The sequence below is a fragment of the Ovis aries genome, chromosome 3 (assembly GCF_016772045.2).
Source record: "Ovis aries strain OAR_USU_Benz2616 breed Rambouillet chromosome 3, ARS-UI_Ramb_v3.0, whole genome shotgun sequence".
Classification (NCBI taxonomy): domain Eukaryota; kingdom Metazoa; phylum Chordata; class Mammalia; order Artiodactyla; family Bovidae; genus Ovis; species Ovis aries.
Genome location: NC_056056.1, coordinates 215,827,464 through 215,845,097, shown reverse-complemented (window position 1 = coordinate 215,845,097; position 17,634 = coordinate 215,827,464). Strand labels below are relative to the sequence as shown.

Sequence of the window (17,634 nt, the reverse complement as noted above, 5' to 3'; positions counted from 1 at the left end):
GGGCTGCAGGTTCCTTTAGGGCCAAGTCCACATCACAGCCCCTGTTTTGTTAGATGCTTGCACTTTTGTTAGAGTGGGTGAGTGGTGGCTGCCCTCTTCGTGGTGGGATCAAGAGGCAGGGGAGGGGGGCAGGGCCCGTTTAACATCTGTGAACCGTGGTGCCTGGCACAGGGCGGGCGCAGCCTCATGGCAGGAATAACAAATCTCACGGCCCAGTGCTCTGTGCATTCTTTCCCTGGTCCTTGCAAGGACCCAGGAAATGCTGTGCTTTCCACTGTGGTTCCCCCGTAGGCTGAAGAAGCAGAGCAAACATCGGGTCCAAGTCACACAGTGAGAAGTAGGATCGGACACAGGTCTGGCTGCCTCCAAAACTCCTGCATTGGATCAGTTTTTTCTCCCCCTTTCCCTGACTCAGCAGTGATGCCAGCAATCCCCTGGCCAACTCTCTCATCACCTGCCCCGCTGGTCATGGGTAACTTTGCATTGTTATTTGAGTGTATTAATATTTTCTTCCCTACTGGACTGTGAGCTCTTAAGGGCTAGAGCCTTGCTTGAGATACCCTTTGGACTTAGCACACAGAAGGTGCTTGAAGATGTATGTTCATTAACCTGCTGCAGTAAAGTACACAGGTAGGTGTGCAGTGCGATGATTTTTACATTTGTAAATACCTGTGTAAATCACTGTCCAGCTCAAGCTGCAGAGCATTCCCAACCTCTCCTGGGGCTCCCTGGGGCCTTCTCCAGGTCAAAACCTCAGAGGCAACCACTCTCATACCTCACCACTATTGACTGGATCTGGCCTGCTTGAAAATGGAGTCATGTCTTTAGAAGAGTCACCCAGGTTGTGTAGAGCAGTCCTTGCTCACTGCGGCGTGGAAGACCACGCTGTTTCAATATACAGTTGGTCCTTGAACATGGCTTTGAACTATGTGGGTCCACTTATCCATGGATTTTTTTTCAATAAATGTGCTCACAGTGCTGCCTGATCCGTGGTTGGTTGAATCTACAGATGTGGATGCAAAGGGCTGACTGTAAGTTACGCCTGGATTTTCCACCCCCGAGGGCTGGAGCCCCTCACTCACTGTTCCTGGATCCACCATCCCTGCTTATTCACTCTGCGTCCAGGTTTTGGGTGTTTTAAACAGGGCTGCTATGAAATGTCTTGTTCTTATCTGTGGGACACACATGGATTCCTGTGGGGTGTGCACCCAGGGTGGAATGCTGGCTCAGCCCACTCAGTACATACATGTTTTCATGAATGACATTCAGGCTGGGATTTCTCACTGGGTACCCAGGGCTGAAGCTGGACTTCTTGCCAGAGGAGTCCTAGGGGTCGGGGCAGGTTCAGCTGTCTCAGCTTCCACAGGCTGTTTTCCGGGCCAGTGGGACTATTGAGGTTCAGGGTTTCTCATCCAAAGGGGACCCATTTGCTTAGGGCTGGATTGGGTTTAGCTGGCTGAAAAGGTGGTTTCATTAGAGGGACACAGAGTCTAGTTAGAGAGGCTGAGCACTGGCCCATCTGTTCTCAGTTTGGGAGAAAACTGTAAGGGTCAAAATTTGGCCTGGTATGTATTGGAAAACAAAACTTAATTACAAGGCTGAATTAAGTAAGCTCTTGCTGAAGGATTTTGGATTACTTTGTTCTCTTTCATTTCGGCACCTACCCCCCGTCCCTACCACCAAGTGAAGGATAGATAGACGATTGGATGGTTTTTCTTTCCTGTTGAGAGATTTGTGGGAACTTGGCCCCAGGAGAAGACGGACAGATGCCGAGCCACTGGACTGGCCTTGGCTTGTCTGTGTTGATCCCAGGGGAGTGGGACCCAGGGACAGGACCCTGCCCCCTCGGGAGGGCATGTGATACTCTTTCCAGAGGCTAACCAGGCAGAACCGCCCAGCCCCTGGCTGCTCTTTCCCTGTAATCCCCTCTGGAGAAAGGCCAGGCTGAGGGCTGCTGACCTGCTCTGATGTGGGTCAGCCTCCCCCAAAAGGCAGTCACCCAGAAGTTCACAGAGCAGACAGCCCCCGGAGACCAGAGGACCCGTCATCCCCCCGGTGGCCGAAGTGGGGGCAGCGGCCAGTTCAGATTAACCATGCTCAGATCAAGTGGTGCCTAGTGAGCTCTGTGGAGGTGAAAGTTTCTCCACGGATCTTAAATAAAAGAACTGAAATCCCTCCCGGGCTGTATTAATATTCCAGAGATGTGCGGGTGAATGTGTTGCCAGCCCAGCTTGGCTCATGGGTGTGTAGCAACCGTCCGAGCAAGCACTTCGTGGCTGCAGCTCAACAGGGTTAGGATCGGAACCTAATGAATGAAAATATGACCTTGGAAGGTTTGAAACAGAGCTGACCACTGGAGACAGGACTGGCCCGGGTCTCAGAGACTGTTGGGTGGGTGCCCTCCCACCCTGGCCAAAGGAGGGAATGCCTGTGAAACGGGAGCGAGTTGTCACGGATAACGCCATGCCCTCCTGACCCTGTCCTCGGTGCTGTGTAGTAACTTGTTTATTCCCTGCAGTTCTCTCGAACCTAAGGGTGGCTGCAGCCCCATCTTACCACTGAGGAAGCTGCAGCAAGGAGAGGTTGTGTAACTTGCCCACAGACACAGAGTGAGTACGTGATGGGCCTGGAAGTCAAGTCCTGCTGTCTGACTCCAGAGCTCACGGCTCTTTAACAGCCCTTGGAAATCCGGGGCCTGACAGGACGGTGCGGGCAGCGTGAGGAGCCTTTTACCAGGATTCCGTGGGCAGATGGCCTTAGCCTTCCAGACCCCTGTTTTCCTCATCTGTAAACTAGGTGTATTAAGTTTCCACTGAGGCTCTCACAAACTGCCAGCAACTTAGTGACTTAAAAGATGAATTTGTTCTCTTCTGGTTTTGCAGTCAGAAGTCTGAAATGTATTCACGGCTCTGAAGTCAAGGCGTTGGGAGGGCCCCATTCCTTCTGAAGGCTCAATGGGGGAGAATCTATTTCCTTGCCTTTTCCAGCTTCTAGAGGCCACTTGCATTCTTTGGCTCAGGGCCCTTCCTTTAGCTTCAAAGCCTTTCTTTTCCCCTCTTGTAAGGACCCTTGTGATTCTGTCTGGCCTACTCAGATAATCTGGGATAATCTCTTCATCTCAAGAGCCTTAACCACACCTGCAAGGTTCCTTTGGCCATTTAAGGTAAAATATTTGCAAGTTCAGGTGAATATCTTTGGGATGCCATTATTCAGCCTTCCACACAGAAAATCTGTAGGGGACACGAAACAGTGAGGTATCGCCCAAGCATGAAGTGAAATGATAGAATAAAATCTGGGTGAGACGGTGAAATACATAGTTTCAAGGCAGGTGACTGAGTCTGGGGACTATACATAGCTCCGTAGCTTTTCTGGAAAAGGTGGGTGTCTTCAGAATGGGAGTCAGCCAGAAGATGTCTTTCCCAGAGAAGGACGGGGTGGGGCTGTATTAGCAGCCGTGAGCATTTGCGTCACTCCAGGTTGCTTGCTAAGCTGTGGCGTAGTTCACCAAACCTTGCCAGGGCCTGGTTGAGTTTTACTTGAAGGCCCCCCATCTCCCTGTGCTCTGATCCTGTGATCTCAGGTGCCCTTCTAGGGGCTGATTGGAGGTGTGGAGGACATTCATAAACCAGCACTCCTCGCTTGTGTGCTGGGTTTGCCTGACCCTGTTCCCCCAGTCCCCTGAAGCCGGGCTTTCTGCACCTGCCAGGTGAGCTCTGTCCAGTCTTGAGGCCTGCTGCTCCCCGAGGCCCTTCCAGAAGACCCTGTTACCCTGCCAAGATGCTGCAACTCCAATAAAACCCACTCCCCACGGCTGTCAGGAGTGCTTTGTCAACTGCAGAGTGCCGCAGGCCATGTGCCCGTCAGGACGCGACGCCCCTCACCTGACAGTGTCCTGCTCTGGGTGCACCCCGGCTGAGTGTGCTTGTCACCATACCCCCACAGCAGTCATTCAGCAGGCACATTTCATCGTGGCACTTAGTCCCTGCCCTCATGGAGCCCGACTCAGGATGTTAAGGGAACAGATTTAATGCCAATTGTGGTAGATAATGGGAAAGGCCAGGGAGGACATGCCACGTACAAACTAATGGTCCATAGAAGGAGTGACAGCTACAGAGGCAGGGAGGAGGGGGCGGGTGGCACAGGAGGTGTTGTTCCTGGGGGTTGGTACAGGGCTGGTGGGAGGTGTCATAGGATGTTAGAATTGGAAGGAGTTGCAGAGCCCGAACATTCATTTGGTTTCCCCCGCCCTTATCCAGCCGAAGCCTGTGGAGTGCTGACCACATCCAGGCTCTGAGGTAGGTGCTAGAGATCAGAGCTGCACATGAGACATGACCTCTGACCTCCACAGGCTTGCAGGCTGACTGGGGAGAAGACAAGAAAGAGTAAACCACCCTCCAGAGGTTCCTCAACCAGTGTCCCTGCACCAGGAGACCTCTAGCCCTGTTTGATTGGGAGCCTCCGTCTTCTGGAAGCAGCCAGAACATTTTGCTATCTTGTGCCAGTTGGTTCAAACATCCCTGTCTTGGCAGGTTCTCACCTTTTTGTTGCTCACACCAGGTGGACTAAGTTCTGATGGAGCACTTGGGACAAATCCCTTTGCCCTCAGTGGCGTGGCCTCTCCGCATTGGAAGACATGTGTGAGACAGCGTGACTCGGCCTCCATCCTTTGCCCTGGCCTATCCCTTCCTCCAGCCAAGCATCGAGGTCCTTCAGCAGAACTCTGAATGGCTAGGAAGGGACCATGTGACGGAAAGCCGGCGGCCTGCATTATGTGGCTTAATGCCTGGCATTCGTCAGTCAGCTGATTGATCCTTCTCTTCCGGGTCCCTGCTGTGCCAGGGACCGGGTATCTGGTGCTGTGCCAGGCTGAGAGATGGATGACTCAGGTGTGGGGAGATGGGAACACTGTCAGAACAAACCTCATGGAGACGGCTGGGAGGGCGTGGGCCGGCTCTCACGGAGGCTGTGATGCTGAGGATGGCTCGTGAGTGAAAGTGGTCACTTGCCACAAGGACCAGGGCTGAGAGGAGGGTGTGTTGGGACAGGGGCCAGGCCACATGTGGAGGGACTCTGTGTTGCCAGCACTCAAGGAAGAGGCAGGGAAGGAGGCTGGGGCCTGGCTGCCAAGGGCTCTGGACCTCTGCATCCCACCATCAAAGCCTCATGTGTTCTCAGAGAATTTCGATCAGGAGGAGGGATGTGGGCATGTTTGAAGATAAGTGAAAACATAAACTGCACTTGATTCCTGCTTCCTGGAGCATCACTCCCCAAAACGTTGGAGGATGGTCCAGGGCCATGTCCCTTCTCCTCCTTTCTGGAATCCAGAACGCTTGAAATCCCAAAGGTTCTTCCTAAGTCTGCAGCAAACTAATTTTGTGGCAAAAATCTGACCTGAATTGATGCGAGACTAATTATGGTCTTTAAAAATATCTCACCTTTCTCTGTGGAAATACTATGTGTTTGATTTGGGGGTGCCACCCAGACCCCTCTAGGGGTGTTACCACGTAAGCAGTATATACAGCACCATGCACGCGTGCTAAAGTCGCTCCAGTCATGTCTGACGGGAGCCCAGAGGGTCGCAAAGAGTCGGACATGACTGGAGCGGCTTCACTTTCACTTTTCACTTTCGTGCATTGGAGAAGGAAATGGCAACCCACTCCAGTGGGCTGCTGTCTATGGAGTCGCACAGGGTCAGACACAACTGAACTGAAATGACTTAGCGGCTGGCTGTAGCCCACCAGGCTCCTCTGTCCATGGGATTCTCCAGGCAAGAATACTGAAGTGGACTGCCCTTTCCTCCTCCAGGGGATCTTCCCAACCCAAGGACTGAACCCAAGTCTATTCTGTCTACTCCACTGGCATATGGGTTCTTTACCGTTAGTGCCACCTAGGAAGCTCATAGAAAGAAAAAAAAAGTGAAGTCTGACTCTTTGCGACCCCATGGACTGTAGCCTACCAGCCTCCTCTGTCCATGGAATTTTCCAGGCAAGAGTACTGAAGTGGGTTGCTGTTTTCCTTCTCCAGGGGATCTTCCCAACCCAGGGATCTAACCTGGCTCTCCCGCGTTGCAGGCAGACGCTTTACCGTCTGAGCCACCAGGGAGCCCATACAGCACCACAGTTCGGTTCGGTTCAGTTGCTCAGTCGTGTCCGACTCTTTGCGACCCCGTGAACTGCAGCACACCAGGCCTCCCTGTCCATCACCAACTCCCGGAGTCCACCCAAACCCATGTCCATCGAGTCGGTGATGCCATCCAACCAATACAGCACCACAATCCTTCCTTAAATCTGAACAGCTCTTGAGTTGGTAAACTCCTTTGGCCCAAGGGTCCTGCTTACAGCATGGTGCACCCAGAAAACCAATTCGGTCACCTGCCCAGCCACTGCTGGGTAGCGGCACCGAGGTTCCAGCCTGGCTTCCCTGACTCAGACCCTACGACCGAGTGCAGCAGGGGCAGGTGAATAAGGCCCATGTCTGGAGCCGCCTTGCTGGTAGGTGGGCTACTGGAAGAGAGAGGCAAGACCAGACCTTGATGGTGCTTTCCTTCTGGTTCAGCCTGGGGCTGAGGGAGGCGGGGAGACAGAAGCAGAGGGACTGAAGAGAAAGTTAGGAGCCATGTCAGTGACTGGCTTTTCCCACTGCTTACAGCATCACTCCAGACTTTCTTTACTCACATGTCCCTATCAGTAGAAGAACTCTGGGGGCATGTGCCCCCATTATTGGAGAAGGAAATGGCAACCCACTCCAGTGTTCTTGCCTGGAGAATTCCATGGACAGAGGAGCCTGGTGGGCTAAAGTCCACGGAGTCTCAAAGAGTCAGACACGACTGAGCGACTAACACACGCACACACATGCGCTTAGTCACTCAGTTGAGTGCCGTTTCCTCTTGCAGGGGATCTTCCCAACCCAGGAACTGAACCCAGGTCTCCTGCATCTCCTGTGTTGGCAGGCAGATTCTTTACTGCTGAGCCACTGGGGAAGCTAGTGTTTACACAAAACCTGTAAAGAGACACTGTTGCAATACATGCATCATAAAACCTACACTAAAACTGGAAATCAGAAGATGAGTTAAAGATGTAATGATTTTTAAAAATTAAAAATTGTTAGTAGTTCAAAAACCTTCCGACTTCATGTACTTATTTTTGGAAACTGTGCTCTGATGCTGTGGGAGAGACCAGTTTGTTTAGATACTTCGTTTTAATGGCTGCCCTCCCTGAAAAAGATCCCTGCCTGGGACACGTAGCTGCACACAGAGGAAACGCATCACTGGCTTGTTTTCTAAATCGGGTTACTCATTTTTTCATCCCATGCACGAGTATGCAGAGGATTTGTTGAAATTTGGCTAGTACATTTCCATCCTCCCCGAGGCCAATCAGATGTTCCTGTAAACTAAATGGAAGGTATTTTAAAGTTCTTAACGCATGAGTCCAAAACCCACTCAGATGCTTTGGAAATTTTTAAACAGATTAGAAAATTCTGTTACGTAGGCTTTTAGGAGCTCAGTTATGAGCTTTTTTTTTTTTTTTTAAGTTTCAGCATATTGTTTTGGGTGACATACTCTTGTAACAGGAGAAGTGTTTTATATATACTTTTCTGGAAACCTCTGCCCTAACTGAGGTTTCTTTTAAAGAGCAGTTCCTTTCTCATTGACTGTGATAACAAGCCTTTGCTGTGAGGGACATGTTAAACATGCTTAAAGATGTTATTAGGCTTCCGTCCTAACTCAATGGTAAAGAACCCGCCTGCTAATGCAGGAGATGAGGGTTTGATCCCTGGGTCAAGAAGATCCCCAGGAGAAGGAAATGGCAACTCACTCCAGTATTCTTGCCTGGGAAATCTCATGGACAGAGGAGCCAGGCAAGCTGCAGTCCATGGGGTCACAAGAGTCGGACATGACTTAGCCACTGAAATAGCACCAAAAGATGTTTTTGAAACATCCTTGGGAAGCATATCTCTGATAGCCAGTGGTCACAGGGAAAAATGGGCAAGTGGAACTTTTCTTTTGTTTTGGTTAAAGAAAGATGTGTTGAGGTCAGTGATTAGGTTTGACAAATCTTTTTGATTGTGTTTCTACAAGATAACCAACTGGTGAATCTCTGATAGAGATGCTTTCCTGAGTCAGTGCCCATCTCATTACAAATTTGGTGGGAAATTCTCCTGTTCTGTGGTCTAAAACTTTATTATGCAAAGTGTCTAACGCAGGGAAGTAGAGCACCTAGAAGTCTATGTTTCTACCTGCCAGTCACTCAGCTGCAAGTTAGTGACATCTGGCAGTCTTGTTAGCATCTGTCTCTCTCCGCCTTTCCAAAGAGCAAAATCCCAGCTGTCATGTTCTTTTTCATCCTGAAGTAGTTCAATGTGCATCTCTACTTGATAAGGGCCTTTTAAAACCTTTTACATTTTGAAATAATTATAAGCTCATAGGAAGTTGCAAAAATAGTAGATAAAACCCCATGTACCCTTCCTCCGCCAAGGCTAACATCTCAAAATTGCTGTAGGCCAATATCAAAACCAGGATGTGGACATTAGTATAGTACTGTTTTTTTGAAAATATTTGTTTGTTTGGCTGTGCTGGGTCTTAGTTGCAGCATGTGAGATCTTTAGTTGAGCCTTGAAAACTCTTAGTTGCTTCCTATGGGATCTAGTGCCCTGACCAGAGATTGGAGCCTGGGGCCGGTGCCTTGGGAGCATGGAGTCTTAGCCACTGGACCGCCAGGGAAGTCCCTATGGTACTGTTAACTAGGCAGCAGTTGTTCAGGTGCTAAATCGTGTCTGACTCTACAGTCCATGGACTGTAGCCCACCAGGTTCCTCTGTCCATGGGATTTTCCAGGCAAGAATACTGGAGTGGGTTGCCATTTCCTTCTCCAGGGGATCTTCCCAACCCAGGGATCAAACCTGCATCTCCTGCATTGCAGGCGGGTTCTTTACTGCTGAGCTACCAGGGAAGCCCAACTAGGCCACGGACGACAGACCTTCCTCAGTTTCCACTGTTTTCCTGTGTGTGTCCTTTTCTGTAGTTTTCACCTGTAGTCTCCTGTAGCCGCCACCACTTCAAGATACAAAGTATCTCTCCGCCTGGAGGGAACTCCTGGGTTTCCCTCCCTGTATCTGTGCACCCACTTTCCTTGCTGCCTCGGTCAACCACTGATCTGTTCTCCATCTTTATAGATTTGTTGTCTTGAGGATGTTACATAAATGGAACCAGGCACTATGTGGTATTTTGAGACTGACTGTTTTCACTAAACAATCCCTCGAGATCCCTTTAGACTGCTGCCTGTATCGATAGTTTGTCCTCTTTGTTGCTGAGTGGTGTTCCCTGGTCTGGATGTACTGAATGTTTAACCTTTCACCTGTAGAAGGACATTTGCATTGTTTCCATGCTTCCCTGACAGTTACAAAGGCAGCTGCTGTGAACATTTCGTGTATAGGTTTTTGTGTGAATGTACATTTTCATTTCTCTAGGATAAATGTTGAAGAGTGATACTGAGTTGTGTGGTAAGTGCGTGTCAGTTTTATAAGAAACTGCCAGACTCTCGCAGCGCGGCTCTACCTTCTCATACTGCCTCCAGGAATGTATGTGTGAGCCAGTTTCTTTGCATCCTCACCTACGTTTGATGTCACTATTTCGTATTTATATGTGGGGACAGGGAGGCCTGGCGTGCTGCAAATCATGGGCTCGCAAAGAGTCGGACACGACGGAGCGACTGAATTGAACTGAACTGAACTGAGTGATACTTCATTGTGGTTTTAGTTTGCGTTTTCCTAATTGCTAATGTTGAACAGCCATTTACGTGTTGGCCGTGCTTCTTCTGTGTGAAGTGTCTGTTTGTATCTTTTGTGAATTTTCTGACTGAATTGTTTGGGTTTTATTTTTTATTTTTTATTTTTTTTTACTGTTGAGCTTTGAGCACTCTTAAGGTGTCGTCATTCAGTCGTGTCCCACTCTGTGCGACCCCATGGACTGCAGCCACCAGGCTCCTTCGTCCATGGGATTTTCCAGGTGAGAATACTGGAGTGGGGTGCCATTTCCTTCTCCAGGGGATCTTCCCGACCCAGGGATCGAACCCGGGTCTCCTGCATTGCAAGCAGATGCTTTACCCTCTAAGCCACCAGGGAAGCCCTGCTATATTTTATATTCCAGATGCTGATTATTTGTTGGATATGTGGCTCAAAGATATTTTCTTCTGCTCTGTGGCTTGTCTGTTCATGCTGTTCACATAATCACAGCATGAAAGTTTTTACTTTTGGTGATGTCCAGTCAGTTTTTCCTTTTAGAGAGTCATGCTTTTGGTGTTAAGTCTAAGAAGGCTGCACCTAGCCCTGTGTTTCAAAGATTTCCTCCTATGTCTTCTAAAAGGTTTGTAGTCTTGACTGCGCTGAATTTTTGTTGCTTCTTACGTGGGCTTTCTGTAGTCAAGGTGAGTGGGGGCTAGTATTTGTTGAGGTGCCCAGGCTTCTCCTTGTGGTCGTTTTTCTTGCTGTGGAGCATGAGCTCCAGGGTGTACACACTTCGGTGGTTGCAGCTCTTGGTCTCTAGAGTAAGGCTAGTTGTAGTGCGTGGGCTTAGTTGCTCTGTGGCATATGGGATCTTCCTGGACAAGGGATCCCATGCCCCCTCCATTGGCAGGCGGATTCCTATCCACTGAGACACCGGGGAAGTCCCTACACTTTGCATTTAAATCCATGATCCATTTTAAATTAATTTTTGTGTATGGTGTAAGGTTTAGGTTAAGGTTCTTTTTTTTTTTTTTGGTCTCTGGATATCCAGTTGTTCTAGCTAGTACTGTTTATTGAAACGATTATTCTTCCTCCATTGATAAACACTTTTATTTTTGCAAAGCTACCGTGCACCTGAAGTGGGCTTCCAAAGTGGCTCAGCAGTGAGGAGCCCCTCTGCCAGTGAGGAACCCCTCTGCCGGCACAGAAGATGCAGATTCGATCCCTGGGAGGGAAGATCCCCTGGAGGAGGAAATGGCAGTCCACACCCTCTTTCTTGCCTGGAGAGTCCCATGGACAGTGGTCCCTAGGGTCACGAAGAGTTGGGCTTAGCACATGCACCTAACAAAATTGGCAGGGATTCTTGTGCGCCATCTGTTTCAAAGATGTCTTCTTCTATTTTTAATTTATTTTTTATTTTCTTTGACTTCTTATTTTATATGGAGTATAACCAGTTAACAATGTTGTGATGGTTTCAGGTGGACATCAAAGGGACTCAGTCATACATGTACACGTATCCATAAAAATATCTTTTCAAATCACTGGTCTGTTAACAGAGACTCAACAAAGTCCACACGTTGCGTTTAGTTGTAATGTCTCCTTGGCCTCTTCTGTTACTGCCCCCCAGCCACCTTTGTTTATAAGCCATCGATTCCTGGGAGAAACCAGGTCCTTCGTCCTGTAGATGGTCCCATGGTCTGGCTTTGCTGTTGCTTCCTCATGGTATCATTTCATCTGTTGTGCTACCCTCTGTATCTCCTGGATACTGGTGGTTAGTTCTAGGGACTTGCTTTGATTCCAGTTCACTTTTGGGGTGAGGGTCCTTCCTAGATGGTGCCGTGTGTGTCCTGTGTTCCCCATGCCCCTCTTCAGTGATATTGACCTTGACTGTGGCTTGTTCCATCCCTTATCAGATTCCCCAGTAGCCTCACCCAGTGGTTTTATCATCCACTGATGATAAAATGATGATACGATGATCCATATCTATGTCCATTGTTTGTATTAGGAGTTGCAAAATATTCATTTTTTGGTTGCATTCTGTCTCGATTTACTAATGGGACTTTACACAAGTCCAACAATGATGTCATTACCCTTGAACATTATAGATGAAGCAACTGAAGCTCTGAGACATGAAGTCAGGCTTGCAGGTGGTGGAGTCCAGTAGGAACTCGGCTTGGCGACCTCACAGCTGGAGCTTGGGTATGCTCCTTGAAGCTCTGCCCAAAGCCCCTGCCACTTTGAAGCTTTTCCCGACCCTTCTCCCCAGCCTTCACCAGGGTGGCTGGCACTTCCTCAGGGCTCCCTGGGTAGTGGGCACTCCCTTGTGCAGTGTGGTGGGGGCAAGGCCTCCAGGTTCCCCAGTCACGTAGAGCAGGCGTGTAGAGGAGCCGTGCGTCCTTGAACCTGGTCTTCTACGCCCAGCACAGTGTCCAGAAGCCTCAGGTCGTGTTTGCTGGAAAGATGACTCCATTGTCTCCCCTCAGGCTCTCTACCACAACCCTGGCAGTGTAATTTCAGTCGATTAAGAACATACAGGGAGAAGGCAATGGCAGCCCACTCCAGTACTCTTGCCTGGAAAATCCCATGGGCGGAGGAGCCTGGTAGGCTGCAGTCCATGGGGTCGCTAAGAGTTGGATACGATTGAGCGACTTGACTTTCACTTTTCACTTTCATGCATTGGAGAAGGAAATGGCAACCCACTCCAGTGTTCTTGCCTGGAGAATCCCAGGGATGGGGAGCCTGGTGGCCTGTGGTCTGTGGGGTCGCACAGAGTCGGACACGACTGAAGCGACTTAGCAGCAAGAACATACAGGGCACCTGCCAGAGCTGAGGTTCTGAGCTCCATCTGTGTGTCTTCCCCTCTCTGGTGTGTGTGGGCTGCATGGAAAAAAGGCAGCTATCAGGGTCCTTTCCTCTGGGGAGCAAAACCCCCACTTCTCCCAGGTCTGAGGTGTCACCAGGCCAGGATCCTGCTCACTTGCGGGACCCAGGCAGGCAGAGGTCCTTTCCAGGAAGGTCCCTGTCCCACGTGTGAAAGGGTGGGACTCAGTGCCCACCTCTGCTGCCAGCGCCCAAGTTTGCGGGGTTTAGTGCCATGAAGCAGGGCGACCCTTGAGAGCTGCCTTCACTTGCCTCTCTCGATGCCAGGGACCCTGCGCCTGTAAGTCAGAACACTGCCTAAAGTATTTGGGGGTTATTATGAAAATCCTAGAGTTATTTGTCAGTACCCCTGGAAGTATTTTGGGGGTTATCATGAAAGCCCTTGGGAAAAGGCAATAGCACCCCACTCCAGTACTCTTGCCTGGACAATCCCATGGACAGAGGGTCCATGGGGTCGCTGAGAGTCGGACATGGGGTCGCTGAGAGTTGGACATGACTGAGCGACTTCACTTTCACTTTTCACTTTCATGCATTGGAGAAGGAAATGGCAACCCACTCCAGTGTTCTTGCCTGGAGAATCCCAGGGACGGGAGGAGCCTGGTGGGCTGCCATCTATGGGGTCGCACAGAGTCGGACACGACTGAAGCAACTTAGCAGCAGCAGCAGCAGAATGAAAGCCCTTGAGTCATTTGGTGGTACCCTTGGAAGCTGTAAAAACCCAGTTTCACATTGTTCTCCGCATCTCTAAGATGCAGACAGTCCTACTTACTTCAGAGTTGCTGTGAGAAAAGGCATGAGATCATGTTGGGGGAAATGCTTTGTAAACAGCGAGGGCTGCCTGAGAATGAAATCAGTGGTCTGTAAATCACGGGGCCCCAGCACGAGACACGGTCAGAAACGTGGCCAGGGTAGGTCAGGCTGCAGAAGCGCCCGCCGAGGCCACGGCTTCCCCTCCTGGGAAGTACCTCCCTCCCCTTCCTGCTAGGAGTCGGGCCCTGGTGAGACAGCCGTGACCCCCGTCCTGGAAGGGGGCTCTGGAGCCCACGGGGGCGGTTCATCCATGGGCACCCGTTGGGAGACAGTAGGCACCTGGAACATATTCTGTTGAAGTCCTGGGTCTGATTTGAGGGCAAGTCACTCACCCTCTGAGTGGACTTCTTGGGAACTAGATGACCTACATAAGGAGAGCACTCGAGGGAGAGGAAGCAAAGCCCAGCAGGAAACCGGCCACACTGAATAGATGCCCTAGCGGGTCACCCCTTAGCGGGGCCAGAGCTCAGCGGTTGCGCCGTCTCGGGAAGTCTATACACAGTCCCGTCAGCACCGCTGTTAGCTGAAGACAAAACAGCCTTTGACACACCCAGCCCTTGCTCAGAAGGGGAAGATGGAAGCGTGTGTGCACTTCCTGAAACAACCCCCTCCCATTTCCTTGTGTTTATTCATTTAATTTGGGATGACAGACAAAGATGATGATTTACAACCCAAATCTTCTCTTTTAGGAAATATTTCTGGCACTGGTTTTCAATGTTGCAACCATACTTACAGGAGCTATTCTTGGACTTGTCACCGTGTCTCTTTTTCAAAGCGCCACCAGTCTTTATATAGACACCTTCTCCAATTTTGAGTTTCTTTATATAGATGCCTTCTCCAGTTTTGAGTTTTTAATCGAGATTCTTCTCTCGGTTGGGCGTTAGAGATCATTTATTTTTACGGGAAAATAGAAACATAGGGGGCTCTTCCAGGGTGAAACATATAGCTAAGAGCAGACGTGACTCAGACGGGGGCCGAGGGGTGGGGAGATGTGGGCAAGAAGCCTCAGATGGGGAGGGCACTGGGAGAGGTCATCTGGGCTGACCGCAGGGTTCAGACTGAGATGGTTGGGTGTGGGGGATTGGCCGTTTTCTGGGTCAGGCAGTGGAGACCCTCTGGGGTCCACTGAGCCTGTGCAGACGCACAGCTGGTCGTGGTGGAGCTAAGATGTGAGCCTCAGCCAGGGCTCTTTCTGCTCTCACCTTCGCGTCTGTTTGCATCAGTGGTTGGACGGTCACCTGGTCCGTGGCAGGTTGGTCAGGGGCCTTTGCTGCATGGAGGCTCCGTGACCCAGGATGGCGTTGTCCAACCTGTCAACAGATGGCAGCACTGAAAGGGACTCCATCAGGGCCGTGGGTCTCGGCAAGTCTGTAGAGGGGTGTGGCTGGTCCTCCTAGAGCTTTCCAGGTGCTTCTGATGGAATGGCTTCACTCTTTGGGAGTGGTGCCAGCCCCCAGCCTGGCATTGGTCCTTGTTTGTAAACTTGCCAGGAGAACCATAACAACAGTTCCTCCTGTAATAGATGGTTTCCTTCCAGCGTGAAACTATTAATTTGTTACCCCAGGTACTGAGGCTGCTACCAGGAAGTGTGGGGCCGACATGGCAGCCCACGCGGGGTAACTGCCCAGGATGCTGGAGTGAGTGCCATCCTGTGGCCCAGCCACCCCGTCTTTGTTTTCTCCACCCAGAATCTTCTTGTATGTCAGCTGCCTCAACCCTACTCTTTGCTTCTCTCTGACGCACCTCAAATTCCTTTTGAAATAAGGAGTGAAAATTGACAGATGATAAAATAAACATTATAAGTGGTCTTGGTGCTAAGCTTGCTGCTGGGGATTCCAAGATGGAAAAGTGGTCTTGCCTTGAAGAGTGGGTGGATTTAGGAGGATAAATGCAAGCAAATGACAGCTGGGCACGTCATGTAGGACCGCAGAGTTGGGTGAAATGCATGGAAGTACCTAAATGGGGAAAGGGATCAGGGCAGGCTTTTAGGAAGAGCCGTCCGTGAGCTAAATTACAAGGTGAGCAGTTTGAAGGTGGGGAAGGGCCACAAAATGTCCAGCACAGCACAGCTGGTTGGTGAGGACCAAGTGTCAGCCGTTAGGGAAACTGGGGAGAAATGGCGGAGGAAATACACCTGCCAGTAGAGGGGGTGCCTCAGGGCTAGAGTGACCCTGCTAGACCCCAAGTGTAAAGATGGGCGGAGCCCGCAGACAGTCACCGGGACACCGCTGCTCCAAGGGCTGGAGATCCAGTCCTGAGCAGAGCAGGGCCCCTGCCCTCGGGGAGCTAGTGTCTGGTGTGGGAGACAGACAGTTAATGAACACGTGTGTGATGTACAGTTTTGTCAGCTGGAGCCAGGTGGTAATGCGTGCTCTGGAGAGAAATAAAGCAAAGAGGTCAGAAGTGCCTTGGGTGAGGGTTGGTCATATTTGAATGGGTGGTCAGGACAGAGACCTAAAGGGTGTGTGGGAGCTGCTGTGTGGCGGGGCAGAGGCTGTGCAAAGGCCCTGTGGCAGGAGCAGGCGTGGCATTTTGGAGCCACAAGAGGCTAGTGTGGCTGGAATGGAGGATCATGATGGGAATGGACATGAGATCAGAGAGTGCGGAGGGCCCATCAGGCAGTCCGTGGGCCTCTGTAAGGACAACAGTTTGTAGTCTGATGGAGACAGGAGCCATTGGAGGGTTTTGAGCAGAGGAAGGGCTCAATCTGACTGATGTCTTAGAAGGTTCACTTGCTGCTCTATGTGGATGGTGGGGCCAAGCAAGAAGCAGAGAGATTGGTCAGGAGCCTGTGCCATTAATCCAGGGGCTGGAGTGAGGCATGCTCAGGGTCTGGTCACATTTTGAAGGGAGATGTACAGCCTAGAAGGTTTTTTCCAGTGCTGCTGCTGACACTGGAAGGAGGCTAACATTGTGGTTCCCTGTTTCTAGGCCAGCTCGTCATTTATTCTGAGGCTTTCTCTCAGGAAGTCCCCTGCTGCCGGGCACCATGACCGTGAGGGGGGCCGCGCTGGCCCCGGATCCAGCATCGCCCACGACGGCAGCAGCCTCGCCCAGCGTCTCCGTGATCCCTGAGGGCAGCCCCACGGCCGTGGAGCAGCCCGTGTTCCTGATGACAACCGCTGCTCAGGCCATCTCTGGCTTCTTCGTTTGGACAGCCCTGCTTATCACCTGCCACCAGGTACCCAGGCCAGGCGAGCCAGCAAGCCCCAGCCCTCTGGGGCAGGTGGGCGGTCGTCCCGAGAGGTTTCTCATCCAACATAGTGCTAGTTAGGCCAGGCCAGGCTACACTGCAGTGACAGATAAGCCCGGAATCTCAGGGGCTTCCCCGGGGGGGGGAGGGTTCCTGCTCAGCCAGCCCAGTGTCAATCAGTTTCCATTCTGTGGTTCCAGCGTCTTACAGTTGCGAGACACCATCTGTCTGACAACTGCAGGGAGGGGTGTGTGTAGAAGGTGCTCTGAATATTTAACCTTCTCAACCAAAAAAGGCCCACCTTCCATGGGCCAGAACTGGTCACGTGTCCAGCCCAAGCTATAGGGGAGTCTGGGAACTGTGTACAGAGTGGCAGTAACCCCTTTGCAGATGAGAAAATTGGGACCCAGAGAGGAAAGAGGGAGGGGACGCTAGCCTAGTCACATACAAGTTGGCGGCAGAGCTGGGATGGAAGTCAAGGTCCCCATCCCCCGGGCTCGCCATCCCAGGGGAGGCTGCCGTGGGTGGGGACGTGCCTTGGCTGCCCAAGGAAGAAGGTTTGAAGGCTGCTCCATGAAGAGGGAGGCTGAGCCCGTTCCGGTCCCAGGGTTCCCCGTCCCTCCTAGAACTCGATTGCTTCCCAGGCGGCTGGCTCACAACAGATGGGAAACGCTTCATCTTCCTCCTCCCGGGCACAGGGCTTGGCTGGGCCAAGCATGAAGTCATGGGAGCTAGGACGAGGGAGACTCTGGCTGCTGGGACTGTGGCATCGTGGTTAGAGCTGTTCTTGGCATTTGTGTGCAGCTTTTATTTTTTCCCCTGCTTTCTAAAAACTGCATTGCATTCTCCCGACTTGCCAGCGAGGCAGGCAGCGCTGCCCCTGTTCAACAGATGGGAAAGTGAAACCCAGAATGAAGCTGTCACTGCAGCCACTCAGCCAGAAAAGACTTCCACCTTCTGTGGAAGGGAAGGTCCCGTCTGTCCCGCCCCCTGCACCATAAGTTAGTTAAGCAACAGGGCAGGGTGGACCAC

At 51.1% G+C, this 17,634-nt stretch overlaps 1 protein-coding gene across 3 annotated transcripts in view; it reads left to right on the top strand.

Moving 5' to 3' along the window:
• TMEM184B (transmembrane protein 184B) overlaps positions 1–17,634 on the top strand; it is a 51,038-nt gene that overhangs the window by 10,399 nt on the left and 23,005 nt on the right. For all 3 annotated transcript variants that reach the window (XM_027968106.3, XM_004006989.6, XM_060413554.1), the window contains exon 2: positions 16,341–16,590. In XM_027968106.3, the coding sequence (XP_027823907.1) occupies positions 16,399–16,590 (192 nt within the window). In that variant the 5' untranslated portion in view covers positions 16,341–16,398. The remainder of the gene's footprint in view (positions 1–16,340; positions 16,591–17,634) is intronic.